Source organism: Branchiostoma belcheri, unplaced genomic scaffold (genome assembly GCF_001625305.1).
Source record: "Branchiostoma belcheri isolate BF01 breed outbred unplaced genomic scaffold, Haploidv18h27 scaffold7, whole genome shotgun sequence".
NCBI lineage: Eukaryota > Metazoa > Chordata > Leptocardii > Amphioxiformes > Branchiostomatidae > Branchiostoma > Branchiostoma belcheri.
In genome coordinates this window covers 2,968,310-2,991,816 of record NW_017804353.1, presented here as the reverse complement: position 1 = coordinate 2,991,816, position 23,507 = coordinate 2,968,310, and the positions used below count along the sequence as shown (strand labels likewise).

Genomic DNA, 23,507 nt, shown 5'->3' with positions numbered 1-23,507 from the left:
AACGCTGCAGCTGAACCTGCGCCAGAGACTAGGCATCAGACAGACAGCGGAGTGTCAGGCTCCGGGATATGTTTCCGTCAGAACTGTCAGAGCTGCAGGCAGCAGATTCCCGGACCATCTGTTCAACAACTTCTTCAGACGTGATGGTACGATCCTCAATAACGCTGATGAAGCTCAGATGCAATTAAAACTCCACTCATGGATAAAATACGAAGGTAACGTCCGGTGTTTTCGCGAATTCCAGTGAACTGGCAGATTCTAGGGACTTGGAAAAGTGACGGATGTCACTCGTAACGAACGCAATTACCCTCCATGTTGTAGCCAGTAGCAGAGATCGAATTGTTCATAAGTATCTTTAAATACCGTCCATTGTGACAGCACTTACCGAAAGAGCAGCTACTCGACTTTCCTGTCCCCTCCGTACCTAACAATAGAATTCCATTAAACGCGCACGTTCCTATCCTACCTGGACAACAACGATAAAGGTTATTGCGAGTCTTATTACTCGTCTCGTAAACACGATGAATTGTCGGCACCGTCTATTTTCGTGTCTTCAATTACCAGTTCCCGGCTGTTATAGACTATTTCATAACATTTAACTGTTCGTCCTTTTCCACGCTGGGCCGTTAATGTAAATATAGCGACACCGGCACCAGATTGCAATCCGGGACAATTATATGCCTACCTGTTCATAATTGGGTCATAAACTCCACTTATGAGTCGGAACTGAAGCTATAACACCTACAAACGTTCTGGAGAGTGGATGCAGTGCGGACGTATTTGTTATTTTTTATCTGGCGGCTTTAGGAAGCGGTTTTACGGGTGTTGGAGGTATTGGGGCGGAGAGACGGAGGAATTGTCTCATCAAGCCAGGTGTGAATTGCCGGCGGCTGGGAGGGTAACTGCCGCGGGGAGAATACGGCAAAATCGATATGGTGAAACTTATGGGCCTCTGTGTACAGCATATGAGCGACGCCAATATCCTCCCGCTATTGGGAATATATGCATTACAGTCATATCTACAAGTTCATAAAGCATTGTGAGCGGCCGATGTCATTAGGCACGTTTTGTATGCGGTTGTACTGGACAAAAGGTAAAACGGATAGAAATTGGCCTCTTTCTATAATCAGATAGATATAAAATGTTGAATAGAAAATACCTTTTCTGGCCGTTTTTTTTTCTTAAAAGGTTCTTATGAGCACTCGCGGTTGAGAATGATAGGCTTTATTCTTTGTAAAGGGAACCCTCCTGTTCAATATGTGTTTTAGGCAAGGTAACTTATTGGCAAGGCCGGCGATTAGACAAATGGGTTGCTTATCAAACATAGAGCGCGCACATGCCCTCCTTCTTGCACCCCTTCCATAGATATGATGAAAACAATGCGAAATGCCTTCGTCATTATTTTATCCATTTATCATACTAACGTTGTTTTCTCAGTCATATTTCCCAGTAGGTAGATTAACCCGTCTAACCCTATATCCACATCCCTCTGTTAATTCGTCCCGTTGGAATCTCCTGTCAGTTCCAATGTATTCACCTGCCATGTACCGTTCCTACAGTGTTGGACACTGTCCATGTGTTTCGTCTTCTGTTCGTCACGAAGGCTGACGCGCATTTCTTTCCTTTGCCTTTTATCCAGATATCTGTTTCTCCAACTCTTCCCCCACAAGCATAACAAATTGTATAGCTTAACAGTTGTACAAGGTACAAAGTATGGTATGTATTACTATATACTATACAAGCATAGTATGAAAGTAGATAGAGTGGGAGAATGAGCTTTTAAAGTCAATGGTCGAATTGCTAACGTTTCATCATTTTTAGATATTGTCCAATACATGAGTTGTCATAGATCAATATGTGCTAATTCTTTTTAACCATTCTTTATTCATGAGAAGCTAAATTGGCCTGCAGACCGCTTTTCATTGAAGTTGCTGTTTAAATCCATCCCTGCTGTTTTCCACCCCTCCGTGGTCTAACAAAGGCAGTTCTCCTCAGGCGAGTCAGCCGCCAAATTGAGCCGTTAGTGTGACGTTTATCTGGCACGGGGATCCATTCCTCCGACTGCGCAATCAGGGACGGGTCAGAGGTCAGGCCTCCGTCTCTCGGGGGCTGCGGGATTCAGACTGACGCGTGGCGCGCGGGAAGAGGGAAGGTTCATGTCCTGCTCAAACACTAAAGGGGCGAGAAGTATACAGCTCCTGGCTTCCAGGATTTGAACCTGGGACTCCATTTCACAAACCCAACGCACCAACAGCAAGGCTAAAAGGTCCGGACCAGTTAAACTTGGGTGGCGCTTGAACCCCACTGTTATACTGCTCCTCCGGCAGTCGTTAACAATGGGAGTAGGTACAAAGCAAACTCGGCTGGTCCTGTTGGCGCTGACTGCAGCAGCCTTGTGGTCGGGCCCGTCCGTGGGGACACCGTACCGCGGGGACGCGCCCGACGGGCGGGGGGAGTGGGAGGCCCGCCCGGCTGGGAGAGGGGACCCGGCGGCTGGCAGGTCGGACAGGCAGGACCAGGCACTGTGGGATGTGGTGGAGGCGCTGGAGTGGACCGTGGACTTCTTCCGCCGGTCCTACCGAGACATCAACCTGGACGGGCTGTACGGGCTCAGGATAGCGGAAGGTCAGTTCTCATGATTATAACTTCAACATTATGTAAGATGTTGGGACTTAATTATACACAAGACGTATTTCTATTTTTATGTAAGCAAGTCTACCAGACACCTTTCTCGGAGATTCTGACTGGAGAGTCTGTAGAAGGTCAGTTCTACAGTCTACAGACTAACTAGACTAGTAGCACTGCAGTAGTAGAAGTAGTGGTATAGCAGTAGCAGGTATCCTTCCATCTCGAAAGATGACGCGTACGGTACCACTCTAAGTCTAGTGTTATCAGCCAGTTGAAGTACTTGATAGATGGAGATGTTTTGTGGTTGTTGTTTCTCTTATAAAGGCTATTGGTATATTTTACACTCAAGGATAAGGTTTATACATGGAATTGCTTAATGATGTAACTAATGACTACCTCTTCGTGATTGAACTCTAAAATAATACGCCACCGGTTCAAACCAATCTCTCTCCATCTGATTCTAAAGCCCTTAATTGATATCAATATGGCGCACGACACGGGTTTAGATTTGTCACATTACTCAGTGGCAAACCGTTTAAACGCTATCGTCCCAATGATAGAAACTCCTGTGAGCCCAGGATATCACCAAACGCTACACCTCGGCCTGATTTACACCGTGAATATGGCCACTTTCTGTGGCAACAATAACGGCAGGTCGTTCTGTAGGTTGTTACATTGATCCGCTGTCAGAACAATCGCTACAACAATTTGTTACCGGGTCCCATTGTGGCAATCTGTCCGGCCGCTTACAGACCTGATACTGCCCCGGCCGCCACCTGCACATACCTGTACATTGTTACAGGTGTGACACACACCTCTAACAGTCCGACACCGATTATTCACGCAGGTGAGAATCAATACGTAACATTAGCGTCTTAAGAGATCAGCGAGTTCGTCCTAAAACTGCGCCATTAATTTTCATTAAGGCTCAGACCCGGATCAAACTGTTCCAGTTTATTAGTGACAGATTAGAACGGCGGGTCGCCCGTCTATCGGTCCCAGTGCCGCCAGGCGGTCCCTCAGTAGCGTTCCGTTACCGCCGGTATCGGCGTATCGACGTTATCGGTTTCGCGGATCGCCATTCCGGCGACACCGGCCATCTGTAACCCCGTCCCCGGGCTGCAATTCATCGGCGGACGAGATTGGGGGGAAGTGCAATTGGCTCCGACATCTGCCCGTGACCCCCGGTCAAGCCGGAAGTTCAATTATTCCGTCAGCCACGGAGAGACAGGGCCTGACTCTGACGGAGAAAGGGAGAGATGCAAATGTTTTGGTGGCTGTAAAGACAGTGTCAAACTGGTCAGGCAGTATCCATTGGCCAGGTGGTTACCATTTGCCTCCAGTTTGACTGGCGTAAAAAATGCAAAAAAGGAAGCCCGATGAAAACACTTTAACATGTTGAAAATAAGCCGATGCCTAAACCTCTGCTGCAATATCATGCCGCGAAACTAGCACTAATGATCCTTGACAGGACAGATTTGTATCAGACAAAAAGGCCAAAAATCAGCCATCAAACAACGTCGGTATAAGACACAAAGCGTTAGCAGCATGAAGTCCAGTGTTGTTGACAAAACGCTTGGAAAATGGTGGTGTGAGCGCTCATTGATTCTGTTAGCGGTATCTGATTGTTTAAAGCGTTAATAGACACCCATTCCGTTCTTCACTGATTGCTCTGCGCTCATCTACGTCCCGAGGGGGATTCAGGGCACACGTCGGGGAATCAGTCGCAATATTAACAAACTTTGGTCATTATTGCTCTGAATTATCAATAAAAAGGACGGTAAACACTCGTAGGGACTCCAGGAAAGGCGGGGAATAGTGGCAGCCTTTTAGAGCGGTTTGTAATTACAGCGTGCGATCTTAAACCCAGCATTAATGATTTAAGCGGCGCGCATGAATAGGAAGTGTCAGGGATCCACGGCTAGGGTGAATCAATAGCGCAGAGTCTTCCCGCCCCTTTTCTTCCAGCGAACGATCAATTGGCGACGTCGGTCAGGCGAGCGGAAAAATTAGGACAATGGAACCTCTTGTACCGAGGGTCATACATGTAGTTATAAAGTGTTCAGTCAGGGCCTCGGTGATTCTCAGTAATAATGCGACCTAGTTTGTTTTTGCGAGGAAAGAAGTTGTTGATCCTAGGATCCTGGACGTATGTGGCCGGGCCCTAATATAATGTGGGACTTGCAAGCCTCAAAATTGTAGATGTAGAATCATTCACTTCGTTGACGTGAACTCCACCGAGAACCATTTAAGAAGGGCCCCTTATTTCCACAATAGCAATAGCCCGCCGGTGGATATTGCAGGAAGCTGCTGATTCCAGCTAACTGCACCTGCGGGAGTCCGGTGATGTATACATCAATGGTGATGTCTGCAGAAAATTTCCGAGGAGGAAGAACCGGTGCACAATAGAATCTGCAAATGTGGGTTACACCCACCCTATTGTATGTGTATCCAGAACAGTGTTTGAATGGATTAGGGTTAGGAGCAGGCAAGGTTCTGGATAGTCTTAGCCTTTCCAAGAATGCAGATTTGCCTCAGGCATGGTTTTGGATACGCGTGGACTATCTAGGTCTGTGTCTGAACATGTTTCTGGATAAAGCACGGTTCTGGATGCAACACAAACACTCTCACACACAAACCCCTCCCCAAAGAAACCAGTCAGTTCATGTTAGACGTCTTTGTTTGCCAAAAGCCCCCCTTCTTTACTCTGAACGCGAAAGATGGATTGCTTTCGTTTTATCAGGGCACGAAATCGATAGATGCCAGGGCGTATTATAAAGACACAAAATTGGTAACAACTCCGAGCCAGAAACATCAATGATTTCGACGCGGGTACGATTTTGCCAGCTTTATATGGCACAGGTTTATGTTTGACGCTCTTGGTACAAATTTATACTTGATTCTCCCGTGTATCATCGTTTATCGCGTTACTTTTATCACCAATGCTCTTCAGAAGGGCTATAACGCATGTCGTTGACGAGACTTTAGCTCAAATTCTCTTGGTATGTTTTTCTTTCATGTTCATCGTTAGAGCCAACTGGTTTACCGTTAATACATTTGCTGAGACCCGGAGTTCTCAATATGTCTATTGTGCTAAGTTTGGCAAGTTTTTACTAGGTCTACTCTTAGTTTTGATTACAACAGGGAATAATCTACATTCTAGGGACTTAATGTCTAAAATGATTTCTTCGGGGTTTGACGTCTGTGTAAGCCGTGGTAGACATAACGTCCCACCTTTTCCATGATGTGTGGGTTTGGGATAGTTTAAAGAAAAGTAGTTTTTATTTTATCTGTAAGCATAGGAAAGATAAGCTATATTCTAGAGGTTAGAATTGATAACCAAGTTCTTGTGGAATGGTCAGTTTGACGTATGTCCTGTCCTTGGTTCTGAACACCAGTAGTAGTGCAGACCACTACAACATTAACGGCGCACGCCTCAGTGGTTTATTACTCGTTATGCACACATGTTGACAACAGAAACCGCCTTTATAAACTCCTGCCCGGGCACGTGACTACACTTCCCCGCAGATCAACGCTTTTTATCGCCCCTGGGGACGGCCGAGCGGCCGGCGGGATCCTCTCATCTCAGCCTCCAGATGAAGCAATTTTTCAAAGGGATTTTAATCAGTGCCGCAACTTTGTGGGAAGATATAGTCGCAGAACTCCATATAAACCCGCGGGATGCCGTGTAATAAGAAAGGTTGAAAATAAATGATGTTAACAGCTACAATTGAGTCTTATTTTCCCTACCAACACAGTAAAGTTTACAGCGTAATCCTGTGGTATACCTCTATGAATGGCAGATGTTCTTTATATAGTTTACTGGGGTCATAAATATAGTCCTAATACCTATCCGGATAAGCAGCCAATATTTTTTTGACGTGCTTATCTGTAGGCTTGTGTGTATGCTTGTCCAGTGGAGACGGTTGCAGGGAGAGTGGGTGGAGAGTTGGTTAGTTGATTGACAAGGAGGCTAAGCTTGAAGGTGATCCAGTACGCGCCGAGTGGTGGTAAGCGGGCGGTACGTGGAGGAATTCAGGAAGTGATTGTCTGCGTGTAAAACCCGATTGAATTACTTCATACATTCCTTTCCGCAGTTCCAATATATTCACGACAACACTTTCCGTAGGTCTGAAATCTGCCATTTCTTGTTTTATGTATTCTGAATAAGAAATATACATCGAAGTCAGTGATTGACATTTCTCGTTCAGGCAGTCGACTGGACGGAGACGATAAAGAGCTAGAATAGGATTAAAAAGTCCTGTTTAACGACTTCCTTATCAGGTGTGTGTGTTGGCACATCTTGCCGGCGGAGTGGTTAATCTTGTTACGGCGGCCTGGCACTGTTGCCCCATCGCCAGATTATTTCGTCGGCAGGCGCGGAGGTGGTGAGAAATCTGGTTTGGGCGTGAAGCAGTCCTGATGAAGTTTTAAGTCTTCGTCGAGTTTTTAAAATCGAAATTGTATTGGAAGTTCCTGCATGGAGGCTAATTGCAAGTACATGAAAATATCAAAATAAAAGGATGGACAATAGATAGTAATGTGGTTACTCTAGTCAAAATTTTCTAGTTCTAAACTATTGGGTCCAACTTCTATGCAATTTTGTCATAATCTGGAACTGCAAGAATTTATCGTTGGTTTTGTCATGATAAAGGCATTTGTTTTCGTACATATCAATTAGAATTGGGTGTGAAACATGACTGTAAGTAAGAGACTCTTAACTGCTAATTTCGATGCCAAACGTTTGGATTATAGACACGTAAAATAAAGATAGATGAATCTGAAATGTTCTTGGCCCTAGATATTAAAGGCAGATTCTATCATCCCAATACTGCGTTTTGTCACACCAAATCCCCACTGTGCGAGTACTGCCACTTTTCATATTGGATGACTACATGATTAAGTTATAAGGTCTGCAATTAACCGATGGAGACCCGGAAAATCAATACACTGTTGAATAGCAACGCAAAAGAAAGCGAATGTCTCTTTAAAGCATGTATAGATATGACATGGCAGACCAGGGTGAACCGTCGGTTGTCTCCACCATACTCCCGGCAAATGGGACCTTCTATGGTCGGCTAACTCCCCTGGCCAGTTACATTCCTTGTTAGTCCGATTCCCACTATTTATTTAGCCTGCAAAGGAGCCTGGTGGATATTAGACCGTCGGCAACTTCGGGGAATATCATAAATCTAAAGCAACATAGAAATATTGCACAGCGCTTCTGCCAAAAGTTGTTTCAACGTTCATTCCCGTCCTCTCCGCCTACACACTGGCCTGCCTGGGTCTTCTCAACCGCCGGTTGTAAATTGCGTTTGTTGTCCTAACACGACAATTTACTTTACTTGTCGTTGCTAACGAGATATCGGGGATGAAGAAATGAATTCTCTCATGACGCAAAGCACGCTGTATATTGCATTGAAAGCAATTTACAAATGGCAATAAAGAAGACCATCTCTCTCCTGTACCGATCGTTTTTAGGACATCGTGCTTGGCTGGTCAACATGAAATCCTCACCAATCTTTTCTCCCAGGCAGGTACTTACTGTTAGAACCTGGTCAGTCTGGAGGAGAGAACCTGACACCGTAAAATGGAGACAGTAAAAGCACTAAATAATGCATGGGTCTGTCTGAACAAGCCCCCGTGTGGTAAAGGGATTACGGTGGGACGGAGCCGCGCGCTGATGAGTAAGTTTATAAAATCGAGGCTTTAGCTGTGATGTCGGGGCTCACACGAGTTTATGGTGGTTTCACGTCGTCTGGGTTTAGTACTGCATTATGCCGTGTACAGTCTGTTAAAAACCCTATTTGTTTATTGTTTATCAAAAGCCATAAGGCAGGACATACATTCCCATACAACTGTTTGCAGTATTTCAAGATCCACCCCAGCTTACTTGGCCTTGCAAAGTAGACACTGCATAAAACAGAACCTTGCCTGTTCTTAACAGTTAAAGCCAACCGTTTCAGAATTAGACAAAACTTGCATTCACAGCGATTTGCCGTTGTTCCAACTCTTTCACCCAGACCTACTTTTAACTGAAAAGTGGACACCACTGTACGTATAATCCAGAATAATGCTTTTCCTTTCAATTACCCTGTAGGCCATGGTCAAACATACTAAGCATCTTAGGCCCAGTATATTAAAAGATACTTGCTTTAGGCTGTCTATCAGGTCCAGCCAGCCAACCTGACGACACGGAAAGCTAAGTCCACGTGAGGCCTGCTCATGTCGGCTGGAGGCCAGCGCGGTTTGTAATCTCTCCCCGGGTCGGCGACCTGTGATGGGCCGGGGTGGCGGAGATGGTGTAGTCGGTGTAATGGCACGGAGTACGAGCTTTCAGGGCAATCACAGGGATTCAAGCTGTTAGCTAAGTGGGGCTGGAAATACCACCTGCATATGCAGGTCAGGGCAGGTAAAATTGAGGCTGTGCAGGTATTTCTGATGCCTACCTGTACCTAAACTGCACTGGTCCATGTACTGGGTATATGCAGGTCAGGGCAGGTAAAATTGGAGCTGTGCAGGTATTTCTGATGCCTAACCAGCTCTGGTCCATGTACTGGGTTTACATACAAAACATATCGGTGCCCGAGGATTCTGGTTTGCTGCATTTACTCTTACCACTTACAAAGTATAAAAAAAACTAATAGCAAGGGTTTCTGAATAGTTTTAGCCATACTTTCTAAATTCTGAGTGGTGCACCAGTGCAGGTATGCAGGGAAAGGGATTTCAAGCCCTGCTATTAAAGTGTGCAGGGATCCACACCAACTGGTGATGGACAGGCCACGTTAACAGCTTCGTGTCGTCCATTTACTCCCAGGCAGTACGATTGACCTGGATGCAGATTGTGTGCTGTGTGTTTGGCTAAGTGTTCAATCGGTGCCAAGGTTGGTCTATATAGTGTTCAATAATGACATACAGGGCCGCGTGTGTTTCTTCGGGAACAGATGCTGCCAGTGTAAATCATTCAGTGTTGGAATAATGGTCTTTTTGAAAGTCTTCTCCTGTTCCCTGAACTGATATACTATACCTCCCTACAGGAAACATACTTACATTCATTCCGGTACCCAATGGTGCTGAATGGTGGCTTGTTTTTTAATGCGTTGCCTAATGGACTTGGTTTGTACTGTCCCGTTTAAAGAGTATGTCTGCAGTAAGGTCGTTAAGTGCTTCAGGCCTGTGCCAACGCATTTAACAGCTATCTTTTTAACATTTGGCAGCTCTGCAACTCTAAACGCCGAACAAAAATGCTGACTTCAGGTTGTTTTCAGCGCACTTCTCATAAAACTCCATCTACCTCCACTTGACTCTGAAAATGTTCCCTTGAGTAGACATTATTGTAAGGCAACGACATTTGTTCCTTTGATTTGCTACCAATTGTTTAGCTTGAACTCTTTGCTAAATGGCAAAAGAATCTATACCGTCCGGCCACTGGTGCCAGAAATGTACAGTGCAGACTGTGCCCAGGCGTACAGATCGGCGGTTTTTCTGGATGAGCTGCTCCGTCATATGAGCTTCCCAATCCCGTATCGATCCTTATTGGGTACATGCAGACTCTTGGATTGATCCACACGTGATGCCTTAACAAAACAGAAGCTCGGAGAGACAAAGAGCTTCCACATTGTGGATTTTAGGTAGAGGACGTAGAAGGTAGCAGATTGGCCAAGTGTTATACTTTAACGTATAACACAGGCTTAAATTAGATCTTTCTCATTATTCGTGTGGCCAGAAACATCGTCTTGTTTTTAAACGCCAAGGAGTCGAGCGTATTTTTTGGTCAGAAGATATTCCCTATCACAATTGATCGGTCACCTAGGAACAACATCCGATCCCTAAAAACACAGACCGTGATACTAAAGAAAATGTAATTCAAAGCTTGCAGATTCCTGGGGCTTGCTATTTTTGTGCTGCGTAACGCGGTATTTGGCTGTTTTGTCGCCTCACCAACGCCCAAGGCTTTGATGAGGATACGACCTGTCAGATCTAACTTCCCCTGTTCACTCGTCAGGTCCCTAAAGCAACGGGAGGTTATAATGACCTTCAAATATTGATGGCTCCAAAATGGCGGCATGGTTTATTGATGGAATCACCGGCGACACATGACCTTACTAATTAACGGGGTTGATCCGGACTAGTGATAGGAAATGACGAGTAGAGCTGATAAGGTGGCCGTGAGGTAAGAACATGTGACAGCGTATTGGGGTTGAGTTACGGCACGAGAACACCAAATAAAAACAAACCCATGCATACAGATTGATGCATTGATGGATCGTAAATCCGTCATACATTCATTTATATGACATTCAACAAACTGGAAAACTATAAATTATAACTGAGAATGACGACCTTTAGTGCACATTTTTGCCACATTGAGCTAAGTACAGGTCACAACGAAACGTGATGAGCAGATACAATTGATAGGTACAAAATAAAACTGTCATTAGATATTAAATTCAACTTCTATTCGCTTTTCAATTATAGTAGAGGTACAAATACTGCCAGAAAACAGTAGCTAACGCGAATTAAACTAGAGAGGATTTTGGCAAATCAAGTGATGCTATTGCACAGTGCAGTCAGAGGTCGCGCTGAAAGCTTCGAGCCATTTGCTTCATTTTCACAAACAATTAAACCCAACACCCCGCCCGGATCCCAGGGGGTGCCGTTAATGGTGTCTCAGGTGCGGCAAACTGACACCCCTGCAGGGTGGAGGGTTTCATTATGGATGCCCTTCTGGTAGCTTTACTGCCGGGACTGCCTCAAATGGTACGTGTTGGCCGTTACGTTGGTATAAAGATGCTGTCGCTTCTTCGTGGAAAAGATGGCCTCTTTGGTCAGTGCAGGTACAACATGTCATAATATACTACGTCGTTTTGTCGTGTTAAGTAGGGCACACGTTGGACGTGAGGCTGACTCGTGACTTAGACTACTGCAAGAGTAGGGACCCGCCCTGACTTGACTTGGCCAAAGGCTATGCATTTGGCTACCTCTACTGCTAGGGCAGTTCTTGGCGATATTCTTTTGCCATGTCAGTTAAATTCAACAGCATGACAGGTTAACGAATGAAATAGAATGAAATCTCAAGATAACATGGGGCAAAGCAAAATAAACCATATCGTCACGCCTGAGTCTCAACCAAGCTACTGCTACCGATTTGACCACCATTTCCCCACGTCTCTGAAGAAGAAGGAAGCGTAGAAATGTTCATGAACATGAAATAACCTGCAAACAGTCAGGGACATCTAACTGGTAACCTGAATCGTTGACCGGTATCTGTCAGCCATGGCGTAGACCGTTGCATGCATGTTGGTAAGAACTATAGGATCAGGTTGGGTACAATAACGTACAATAGACCATAAGCGCTGATTTACGATATTAGTTCATGAAATGATCTGGTGCCATGAATAGGTAAGATAGTCCCTCGGGATCTAATAGGCTATAAACAGTAGTGCTACACTAGCTCAGATACTATGCCATTAAATAAAACAGGAGCAGAACAAGAAACTGTAGGACGTGAGAAGCCCTTGGAGCGCGATGACAAAGTTGTTGGAATATGTCCTGTTTATTGATCGACATGCTCTACTTTTGAGCTGACTGTTTTGATAAGAACTGTAATGGACAGGCGGCTGTGTGCATGTTCGGTAATGTGTTCTGCGAGTGTTTTTAGGGATTGTATCTGTCACCACGCGGCAATTTGTCGGACAATTTCATCCACGCGGCAGGGAAAGACGATTCTTGCTTTGTGCAATTTGGATTCACTCAACCGGTGCGGGGGTTAGTGGGCTGGACAGCTGTGCTTTAGAATCAAAACGTTCTGAGGACGACGTAAGAACGCTCTCGCACTAATGTCATCCTGAACAGATGCATGAAAATTCAATAAGACTGTAATTTGATAAACGTTGACGTGAATTACAAATTACAGTAAAGAGAATTACACAGAATCGACGGGGAATACAGGTCTGTTTGGCATTGGTAACTCATAACGACGATCGTCTTCGTTCCTGAAATTTGATTTTGTCTCAGAATCAAATCGGCAGACTTTCTGCACGTGCTAAACTTGTCAATTGATTTTTGTAGGGATCAAGCGAAGATGTTGCATCTGACGTCTCAGATGGTATCTTAGATATTATCCTATGTTTCCAGGACGTCTTGTGATATGAACCAGAGGCGCCACGCTGTCAGTTCACATTTGGGTACTTCTAACAAGAAAAATAGATGACGTGCCGTTCATATGGAATCTTCCCTCTCCCGGGTAATATCTTCCGACGGAACTAAATAATAAATGCCCCGGAGCAAAATCTCATAGAAAGGAACATTGGGAGACGGTCTATTTTTAGTTGATGTCTTCTCGTGTCATACAGGGCCAATAGAGATACACGTGCGGTAGATATGATGTTCATGAGGACCGAATGAACAGGAACATGTACTGTGCATCACTACATTGTATAGGACAACTGGGTGTTTTCAATTTAGAATAAGTTAGGCATGGATATATCATTTTCTTGATCTTGCAAGTTCAGAATTGCAAAGAAAAGTTGCATCTGTCTGCAATGTATCTTTGAACCTGTACAAGTGACCAGCTATGCATAGGGGCAGCCTGGTCAATGTAACCAGTGATCTCTTAGTAATATTTCCTATTAACACAAGAAATAAGAATACTGTCTGTAGTGCCTACCTGTCTACATTGATTGGAATTTATAGGTTTTTTGACTGATTTATTATTTTTTTTTTTGGGGAGGGGGGCATGTTTGATTGAAAAAGCTTGTAGTAAGTATATGCCATGTGTATTATAGGTCACGCCTGGTAACTTCAGGCCGCAGCATGGTTGTTGGAACGCCTCCCTTGATGGAGTGAGTGAGTGGATATTTGGGGTTCAGGTGGGTTTGCTGTGAGGTGGGAGAACTATACAGCCGGTCTGTGCGCCGGGCAGGCACGTCTGTGGTGCGTGTTCACACTCAGGTCAAAAGGTGATAACACTTCACAGTGTCAAACAGAGGACACGTTAACCTAGTGAAGTGTTATGTTCTTATCGCTGCAATATGAGAACCCCTGATAACAGCGCATGCATTACGAGACGCATTTTTGCTGAAGATTGTGGTTTTAGAACCGTTCTTGTGAAAGTTTTGCAAGTCCTTGTACGACTTTAAACAAACAAGTAAGCACCATAAAGATACATCCGCCTTTATGACTTTCTCAGATACCAGCACGGAACATGTCTACTGTCATCAACATTTAGCACCTTAGTTTCCCCCAAGGGGACTGACTCAGCCACTCTTCAACACGCCCTCACACGTCTCAACTTTTCCAGGATTTTGAATAGCTTTAGGCTGTAGACCGTGATTACTAGCTCCGGTTGACTTCTCGGTGAAAGGGCATGTCCCTGGTACTGAAAACCCGGCAGTAACCTGCAGCAATCAAACTAACTGCCGGGACGTCCTGGGTTCGTGACTCTTTGGGGCCTGACGTCACGCAGCAGGCTGGGAGCTCTGCCAACAGTAGATCAACTTCACCGATACAGCTGTAGTATTTTTTTCAGGCTCACTGCAGTCATGTATCAGCTTAGAGTAAGATATCACATGCAGTAAATGGGTGTGGCTGCACACCTTTACATTGGGTGGTTACTTTTATGACTATAGCTAATGGTTGACTTCTCGGTGAAAGGCCATGTCCCTGGTACTGAAAACCCAACAGCAATCAAAGTAACAGCAGGAAGTACTAGAATCGTGACTCTTTGGGGGACTTTCGTTACGCTAGGGATTGGGAAATCTACCCACAAGAGATCATATTTTTCATCTTCGTCATCACGTACTGAACTCTAGCTCTAGTTTAGGGTCATCGCCAAACCATTGCGGGTACCTTTAGTTAGTCCCTTAATGTCTATTCAGAACTTGCCACTATTAACCCCAATCTGATGTTGCCACTTGTCGTTTGCCACCACTTCTGCTGGGTCCTTTGAGTGTGATTGATTATAGACGGGTCTGACGGCAGATGTACTGTCTACATGTACCCAAAGTTTTCTGAGAGTCTCTCCCAAACGGACTGAGTCCATTTACCAACAGTCGACCTGGGAGCGAGTCTGATCCGGTTTGATCCCGGAATCAAGTCCGCCGTCACACCGGGGAGCGAACCACCGGTACCGGCACGCGTGGGAGGTCCCAACGCGGCCACAAAGCCGCCCACAGACGCGGCAAACTCGGGGATAAACTGTTCTGTGACACTTTAATTATCAGGGCTAAACGCGCTGATCGATCGGCAGGGAGAGACAGAGTAGGGCAAATGGTATCGATTATCGCTGACAGCAGCAGAATGCGAAAGAGTAAAACACTAAAAGTCTCTCCACAAACTTCACGATCAATTTCGAGTATCTTGTTCTTCTTCTCCTTTTCGTCTTAGCAGACGCTCTGCTCAACGTCGATGGACTCGTCCGTGTGCGGCCAGCCCAGCTTTACTCCTGCAGAGTTTCCCGCAGGTTGTGCAGGTGAAAGCGGGTGTTGCAGAAGGATGGTGTCTTTTTTGCCTTCTTGTGGTCTCATTTTGGACCAGGTCATCTTCCAGTTTCTTGGCACCTTGGCAATTCGAGTATAAGCAGTAAAAAAAATCACTAGTACTACTAGACACAACAGAATAGTATTCTTACCAAATCATTTGATTATGACGAATTGGCTATGTAAATATGTTTTGCAATAACCAGATAAAATAGTAATATGATTTTTGCTTCTAGAAAATAGTAAAATAGACTAGGATACACTTTGTGAACGGATTTGAACATGTATATACGAATCATGCTATAAGAGCTGTGAGGGCATCTAAAGGTCTGCAGTTTGTTTTGTACACAGCTATATGTCTATTTCTAATTCCTCGCGGACAACAAATCATCAGATAAATGAGTAACAACACGCCACATGCCAGGTTCAGCCAGTGTGATGCATGGCAGCAGCACATAATAAAATACATCAACGTCGGGAAAAAGGAAATTAAAAAGCAGCATAATCAAATACGTGTCATGGCGAATCATATCCGGGATCCAATTTTGTCTGACTTCATGTTTTTCAACTGAAGGCAGTGAATGAATTTTGCAAGTTGGTAGACATTATCCTGCTTCGGTCACTGAAAATTTATTAAAGTTTGTTTTTCAATGAACATATCATATATGCAGAAGGGAAAAGGTCGAAATTATCTCACTTTTTGCAAACTAGTTACCATACCAAGTCATGTTCGACGCTGTATCTTCATCACGCTCACTTGTAGGAACCAATCGTTATGGAGGTTTCGGGATGTATCTTGTTCAGGTGGTGCGAATGATGTCTCAAAATCTTGTCTTTATGTTGCAAATAGGGATTGAATTCAGATATTGAATAGAGTAAACCCTTATGAGTCTAGCTTCAACTGCGATGAACCTAAAGATTACTCCAAGTGTCAAGCAATTGGTTGTTTTTATGTTGCATCTAAAAAAATAAGCAAATACAGATTTCTGATATTGAGCAGAGCCAATCAATTAGTTGTTTACATGTTTCATTTAGAAAATCAGCAAATACAGATTGCATTCTGATATTGAATAGAGTTATGGTCTATGAGAAACATAATGTTTCTCGTGGGCGGGATTGATTGAGTAGAATCAGATCTCCTGTACTGCCGGTGAGATTTATCCTACAGCTCCCCCGACACCCCGTCCATAGTCGGTAATCCCGCAGTATTACCCGCTACAATTTCTGCCGGATACCCGGCCTCCAGAGCAGGGCAGTTAATCTTGCTGTATCGATGTTTCCAATGGCGGCTGCCATAGGTTATTGTGGTACTGAGCTAACATTATGACATCGTCCCTTAGGACAGGATTGCAGTCGTCGTAAGTTCGAAAACTGGGGGCATTCTCTGGATAATAGACTAGTCCTGCCTATGTCGTACAAAATTCAGCCTTGGTACAAAAAAGGTTGTCTTTTTTTAAAGAATTTTATCTAATTTAATTCTAAAGAAATACAGTGGTGGTCAAAACATTCATACGAAGTAAAGGTAAAGACGTGTTAAGATAAAAAAGCTAAATAGTACAGATGACGCGGCTTGTAAACATTACGTTTCTAATCTCAACCAACTTAGCATTTAACTTTCCCCATATGTTCTTTTTAACCTGTTTACAATTTTGAGCATTGATGCACTCCATCTTACAATATAGTGGTTATCTTTGATACTTTTCAGAGGCTAGATCTGTCATAGCCCGATTGAAAATTTGGGGATATTTAAATCGTAATATATGACCTACGACGAATGTGAAGGATCCATTGATAAATTTCTTGATTTGCCTGAAGTTGCCGACGTTTAGCAAAGAAAAATTTGTGTCATATTCAGAAACACCTCGTTTTTTGTTCTTTAAAAGATGATTTTTAGAGAGCTTTTAGACTCGTGATTCATTTGTACATTATTACTACAGTATAGCATTTCCCGGCAGTGGGTAGTAAATTGAGGAAACAAACGTACAGTACTGTACATTATACACAGGAAATTTTCCATCATCAAAGACAGGTAAACCCCTACGGGTTGTGGTGCTACTAGCAGAATTCAATTTTAACCAAAACGCTGTCGGTCAAGTTCACTCCGGGCAGAAGTTTTATGTGCGAATCGAGCCAAAAAACCCATCTGCGGTCCTTCAAATTTTGGCTGTCATAAATCGAAAACACTGGAGAGTTGTGGACCACCGCATCCCTGTAGCAATGTTAGAAACTCTCATCCATCCTGGAAAGTTATTCCCCAATATCCCTGCATGATGGATGGAGGTGGAGGTTAAGGCGAGGCACTTCCCTATTGATTTGTAGATGTGTATATGGAGCTGGCCGCCATGTACGTACCTCAAACACACCGAGATGGTGCCGCTGTGGGATAAATGAATATGCACTTTTTAAGTCTTACTGTGAGCCAGACTGTTTCCAGGACCCACAAAAGCCAGTCCTCGGCACCAGGGCCATCATGCCCACGAGCAAATTACACCAAAGCGCCCCTCAGTTAGGCCCTGGTCCTGGCTAACTCTGAGCTTATAGGATGCTTTGAGCAAGGCCTTACTTTGAGGGTGGTTCGTAGACTCAGGCCTCTTAGAAGCCTTTTCATTCAAGAATACAACTCTTGTACACTGCTTACGATTTGATTCCTTTTTCACATTTCTTGCAAATGCCGAAATGGTTAAAGAGGAAAACAATGATGTAAGGCAACAGTTACAGTGTAGTATATTATGCCTGTAAATAATTGCATCCGGTTTGTGAATGACTGAATGGCAAAGCTCTTTATTTATTTACAACGACTTGTTTAGCAGGAGCCGACGTTTTGATGACCATCTGTCACCTTCTGAGTGGCCCTGATGAAGATGACAGACTGTCACTGAAACGTCCATGCCAAACAAGTGGCTGTAAATAAAGAACTTTGCTATTCAGTGTAGTATGATGTTGTAAAGTATGGCACTGGCGGACAGGACGTGGAATGAATACAAGTCCTTATTTACCATGTTAGCGTCATGAAAGTTTTGTCTTTATCCACTCGAGCTCAAAAATGAAGAGAGTGACCTGCAAGGTGACCTCTATCTTGAATCTGCTCAGGGTTTCAATAAGTCGAAAACCCTTCCACACTTCCTCCAAGACTTCCAACTGTAACAGGTCATCTAAGGTCCTGGTCTTTAACAGAAACATGCCATAAAGTAGACACAACTGCGCAGCCCCCATTCCAACCATTCGATCGGTCTGAGAGCCCGTTTACTCAGCAATTCTACAACATCGCGATAACATCTTGAGCCTCTTCCAAGTTTCCGGTGACATTGGTAGTCACCTTGAGAACGGCCGCAATCAAGAGCCGAGGATCTAATCTTGCCGGCACTTCCACCTGTATCGGACTCTTCATTTTCTACCGGCTTCCCTGTTAATCAGTGGACCTTGAGAGAACCTGTAGAAGAATGGGGATTTGTAGACCATTTGGGATTAAAACCCAGCAGTATATCAGTACAAATACGTGGTTAGGTCAATAGCACTTCTGCCTACGCTAAAGCTTACTTCCGTGGTAATAAAGCACAATACAAAAGGCAACAAATGGGTTTTATCTATTGGGGAGAAGATTTGACTATATTGAAACGTCCGTGGGTGTATAAGATACCGGGTTTTCGTTGTTAAATCCCAGGTTAAGATTGATGTGTACATGTGAATAGTGTCTCAGCTGCAGTATATGCTGAGGGTGTAACAACCATATGGTAAAAGTGGGACATAAATACGAGACGGGAAATGCATTTAGCGATGGTATCAGTCGTACGGAGATGAATGGCTCCTCTCCAGGTCCATTTCCCGACACGGTAAGGGTATTGCACCCGGGTTTGATGGGGCTGGGGCTCGTTCATGGTCCGACAGACGGTCCATCATTCATCAGGCCTTACTGGCCAGCAGGGAAGGCTGATCTTTTGAAATCGTTGGGCTCCAATAAACACAACACAATTATACTTTGGAGTGCGATCGTTTTCCTGGTCCATATTTTCGAGAACTTGGCGTGCCTCCCAACAGCGTGGCAATGTTAGCTTTACGAGACGTCTTGTTCAATTATGTTTTCTTTGTGACCCCAGGCAGGCAATGTCAAGTGTTGGTTTCTCATGAAATGTATTGTGCTTAAGCTACGGTCGCTGATCTCTACATTGTTTTTGACGAGTTTAAACGACCGCTAGTTTTGATATCCACACATTTTTCTATAAAATCAAAACTACTGATTAACTTGAGTGCTTGAATATCATTTAAGATTTTATTTAACTTACTTGTTTTCTCTTAGGCTTGGGACAAATCATTTTTGGATATGGCACTTTTCTAAGAAGTTTAAGATAAGTTCTCTTAAATACTGTAAAATTGAATAAGATGCCCTGACTTGATAATGAACGCTGATTCGCAGCTGCCGTCCATTCACTGATGGGATCTTTAATAGTCGATAAGTTCAAGGCTGACGGAAATGAAACAGATGGGTTTGTCTTAACTTCCTGGTCCTTCCTGACGGCACTTTGCAGGAGAATTACATGATAACTGAAAGACTTCATGATGGTTCTTCTGATTAGAATCGATTTGCAGAAGGAGGTCTTTCTCGGTCGGCCGGTAGATTACTTTGATGTCGTAAGTTCCTTTTCTTTATAAAGTCTTTGGAGTCAGCGAGGGAGGACAGATACTATTGAAAGCAAGTCTGTACTCTACTTATAAACAGATCTGTCAGAGTTTATTGTTTGATGTAATCCTGGTACTATCGTAGAGTGAAACTCGTGTGGCATATCTGCATTTTGCTCGACTCAGAACCAAGAGGTCCTGGGTTCGAGTCCTGACATGCCACCGATCTTGCAGCCTTGGAATCGTCGCTTAACACTTTCCTCACTTAACTCAAGTGAAAATGAGTTTCGTCCTGTCCTGTATTTGTCGCCTGCGTTAACGTTGGTGGCCGTCCGACCAATTGTCATGACAACAACTCCTGCAGTTAAATGTGCAAATTTTAAATGTAACTGGTCGTTCGGTGTAATGTAGCTAGCTGCTACCAAAAAGTGGTTATATTTGCTATTAGAGCTGTGTACCTAAACAAATTTTAGGTACAGGTACAGGTACAGGTACACAGGTTTAGGTACAGGTCCGGACCTGAACCTGTACCTGAACAATTCGACCAATTTATATGGTCTTCTGAACTCCTTCAATAACAAAAAAACATAAATAAACTTGATAGTTAAGGTTTATTCTTTGTTTATGGCGAATGCTCAGATAAAATATAGGCAAAACTAAGTGTTTTGTTTTCATGAACACGCTGTCCTTACACAGGGACCCATTGTTAACCACCTTTATACACATTTGAGGTCACAAATAGGCATAAAATTGGTGTGAAATTGTTTAGGTACAGTACCGGTACTGAGGGAGTAGGTATTTTGGACCTGTACCTAATCAATTTTTCCGGTACAGTATCGGTACTGCGTACCGGTACACAGCTCTATTTGCTATATATATACAAATATGGATACAGATTCATTTTTGACAACTGTTAACGAGATTGTGCTTCTCTCCAGGACAGCTCGGGCTGATGTTGGAGACGGTTGCAGACGGCTCTGCGCACCACACGGTCCGTCACGTGATCCACAGACTCGGGCGCATCAAGGTCAGGATTACACGGATCTCCCACCATGCACTGCACCTGCTCAGATCACGTGACATGGAGTACTTCCGGAAGTTTGAGGCGGTTGTGAAGGAGCCGTTTCTTCTGAGGACTCCTTGGAAATACCTGAGGACAGAGGAGGAGGAGCAGAGGGAAGAAACCATGACGGAAACCTGGTTTCCCGGGAATTTGAGCGACCATTGTCTGGCAGAGGTGACAGGTGGACTTAATTCCGACAAACACAGGTACGTAAAAATTAGTATAAAAGTTAATGTTTTGGTCATCAAAAATTACATAATGAGAAAAACACTGCTCTCCGACTAATGAAATTGGCTCACCGAATGTTTCTACTGAATCTCTCAGTCTTTATCAGCTATCTGACCCAGGTGCTGTGGACACGTAATTTGTCGGGACGGGACGGTACCGACTTAGGACGAACTTTGACCTAGTACTGATGTCACACTTGCAGAAGCATTACGTTTTTACAACACCTTGGTCAGATAGCTAATGAAGAATCAGTGTACATTCATCAAAACTTCCAGTTGGTCAAACTTTTTTTAGTTAAAGCTTGTTAGTGTGCCCTTGCTTACTCCATGAAACACAGGTATCTACAACGGAAGCGTGACTGTAGGCGTAGGTCAAATATGCCTGGGAGCTTGTACGGCCCCGTCCGGGTTGAACACTAGTCGTTGGGCAAGTGGGCTGCAAATACACCATAAACTATTACTGTTCAGAATGTTATTTACAGGCGATTTGATAAAGCGGTAATAGGTATATTTGCTCTAGCCTGATTAAATCGCTTTACGGTTGCCGGCCGCCCAACATGCGGGGAGGGGCCACTATTACAAACCCGCGGACGGCAGAGTTTGCGTTACACAGACTATATTAGCTAAATTGTCCCCGGATTCTCTCTGACGCAAAGATAAACTTCGGTTTGAGACCGTCAGTATACCTGATGGGAGACCCTTTCGCCAAGTCCACGTGACTAATCAACGATCCTGTAATCAATTTGAGACGTAATCACAGATGACCGGAGAAGGAGCCGTACTCTGAAGGTTAATGACTAGTCGACTAGTTTTATTCTAAACCTTCCAGGGACTCAAAGGTTAATTGCACCAGTCTTTGGCAATAAATTTCAGCCGTAATCAAGTTTAGGCAAAATTTGATTACATCCACGATATGTTGTGCTTTCTTGCATCGTGAAATTTATTGGTGCTTTTTTAAAGAAATAATACAGTAGGTGAAAATGATATCAAAACTACATGGCCAACGGTAGCGTAGCTACTTCATGATCAGTGAGCTTAACTGGATCGAGATCAATTTCACCTTCATTTTCTTCACTTTCATAACTTTGCTTTGATCTATTTTACCATCTTGGAGCCTGTGAACGGTTTTATTGTATGTTGATATAATTTTTACTCGGTATCAGTATATATTAATCCTCCATTTGATGGGCTCAGTAAAGGAAGAACCATTATTATCTGTTTTATGACATACCTTAACATATTGATGGCGAGGTTCATTAAGTTCCATACGTATCTGTGTATTTCAGACCTTCTGTGAAATTGGTATGGGAGGTACAGACTGTAAAATGCTGAGAGATTTCAAATCAAATGCCTCTAATAAGACGAAAACAACCTGCGAACGTACTTGCGTACTTGATTCGGACCAGACCAAAAACCACATTGGTTCTTAAAATTGAACAACTAATGAAATCGCATTTGTGTTGCGTTGACTATCATTTTCCACCAGGCACCAGAAAATTCACTCACACATTCCTTGGGCCCAAAAATGCCAAACCTTTCCCCGGGGAGTTAGAATCAGAACATTTGTTTTCGAACAGCCTTTTACGATATTCTACTGGATGATCAGCACAGCTATTCAGCAGTGACAGCGTTTGCCATGACGGATGGCCGCTGTAGACAGGGACAACCCCACTAATTGACCTTTCACCCCACAGATTGCTCCCTTGTTTATGGGCATTTATTAGGGGAACAGGGGATCCAGCCTGCTGTCAGGTCTTCTTCTATTGACGGATAAATCAGCTTCCAGGAAAGAGTAGGCAGTCTGCTGAAAGCGTACTGTTCTAAACCATGGACTAGACACAAATGCTTCTAGTAAAGGGAATAGACTTTCCGTAAATTACAATGTATTTGGGAGACCATAAGATAGACCATTACCATTTTAACCATTGCTTTACATCGTCTTTGTTTATTGACAGATCTCATTCTTAGTTAAAGGCTCTCCAAGGGCAAATAAAGAATGTCTATGCCCTTTAACTCGCTTGTAAAACTGACCAATGACTTGTCATTCGCAGATTTTTTTTAGCACTGTTTCTGTCTAGACATCTATTTCTGCCCATGCCTAGTTGACATATTAAGCCCCAGTACGGTGGTGCATCTATTTATTTGATGTATTTTAGCCATGCGTATCTGTCTGGTGAGGATACAAGAGATGAGGTATCTGTGAGTCATGTTCACGTTCACCTTCTGTGACCGAGCGGTCATCAGGGTCATGGCCAATCTTTGCCTGGTCATGATTACCCCGTCTGGGCACAGACAGGTTAGTTCATCTCCGGTGACGCTTCTATGGGATAAAGACCCTCTGTCATGAAGAAAATCAGAGATGGCGGAATTCACCCTCTTACCTGTACTGCTGCTTCGCAGCCATTTAATTACCGCAGACCGGTAGATTACACAAACGCATTTTGATACCTTTTTCAGATACATGTAGTATACATTGTCTTTCACCAGTGACTAACG

General features: G+C 43.9%; 1 protein-coding gene across 1 annotated transcript in view; it reads left to right on the top strand.

Annotated features, from left to right (window-relative positions):
• Positions 1-2,336: 2,336 nt before the first annotated feature.
• The window catches only part of LOC109484576 (UPF0764 protein C16orf89 homolog), a 26,455-nt gene continuing 5,284 nt past the window's right edge, over positions 2,337-23,507 (top strand). The window contains exons 1-2 of the mRNA XM_019787900.1: positions 2,337-2,625; positions 20,660-20,990. Of these exons, the coding sequence (XP_019643459.1) occupies positions 2,337-2,625; positions 20,660-20,990 (620 nt within the window). The remainder of the gene's footprint in view (positions 2,626-20,659; positions 20,991-23,507) is intronic.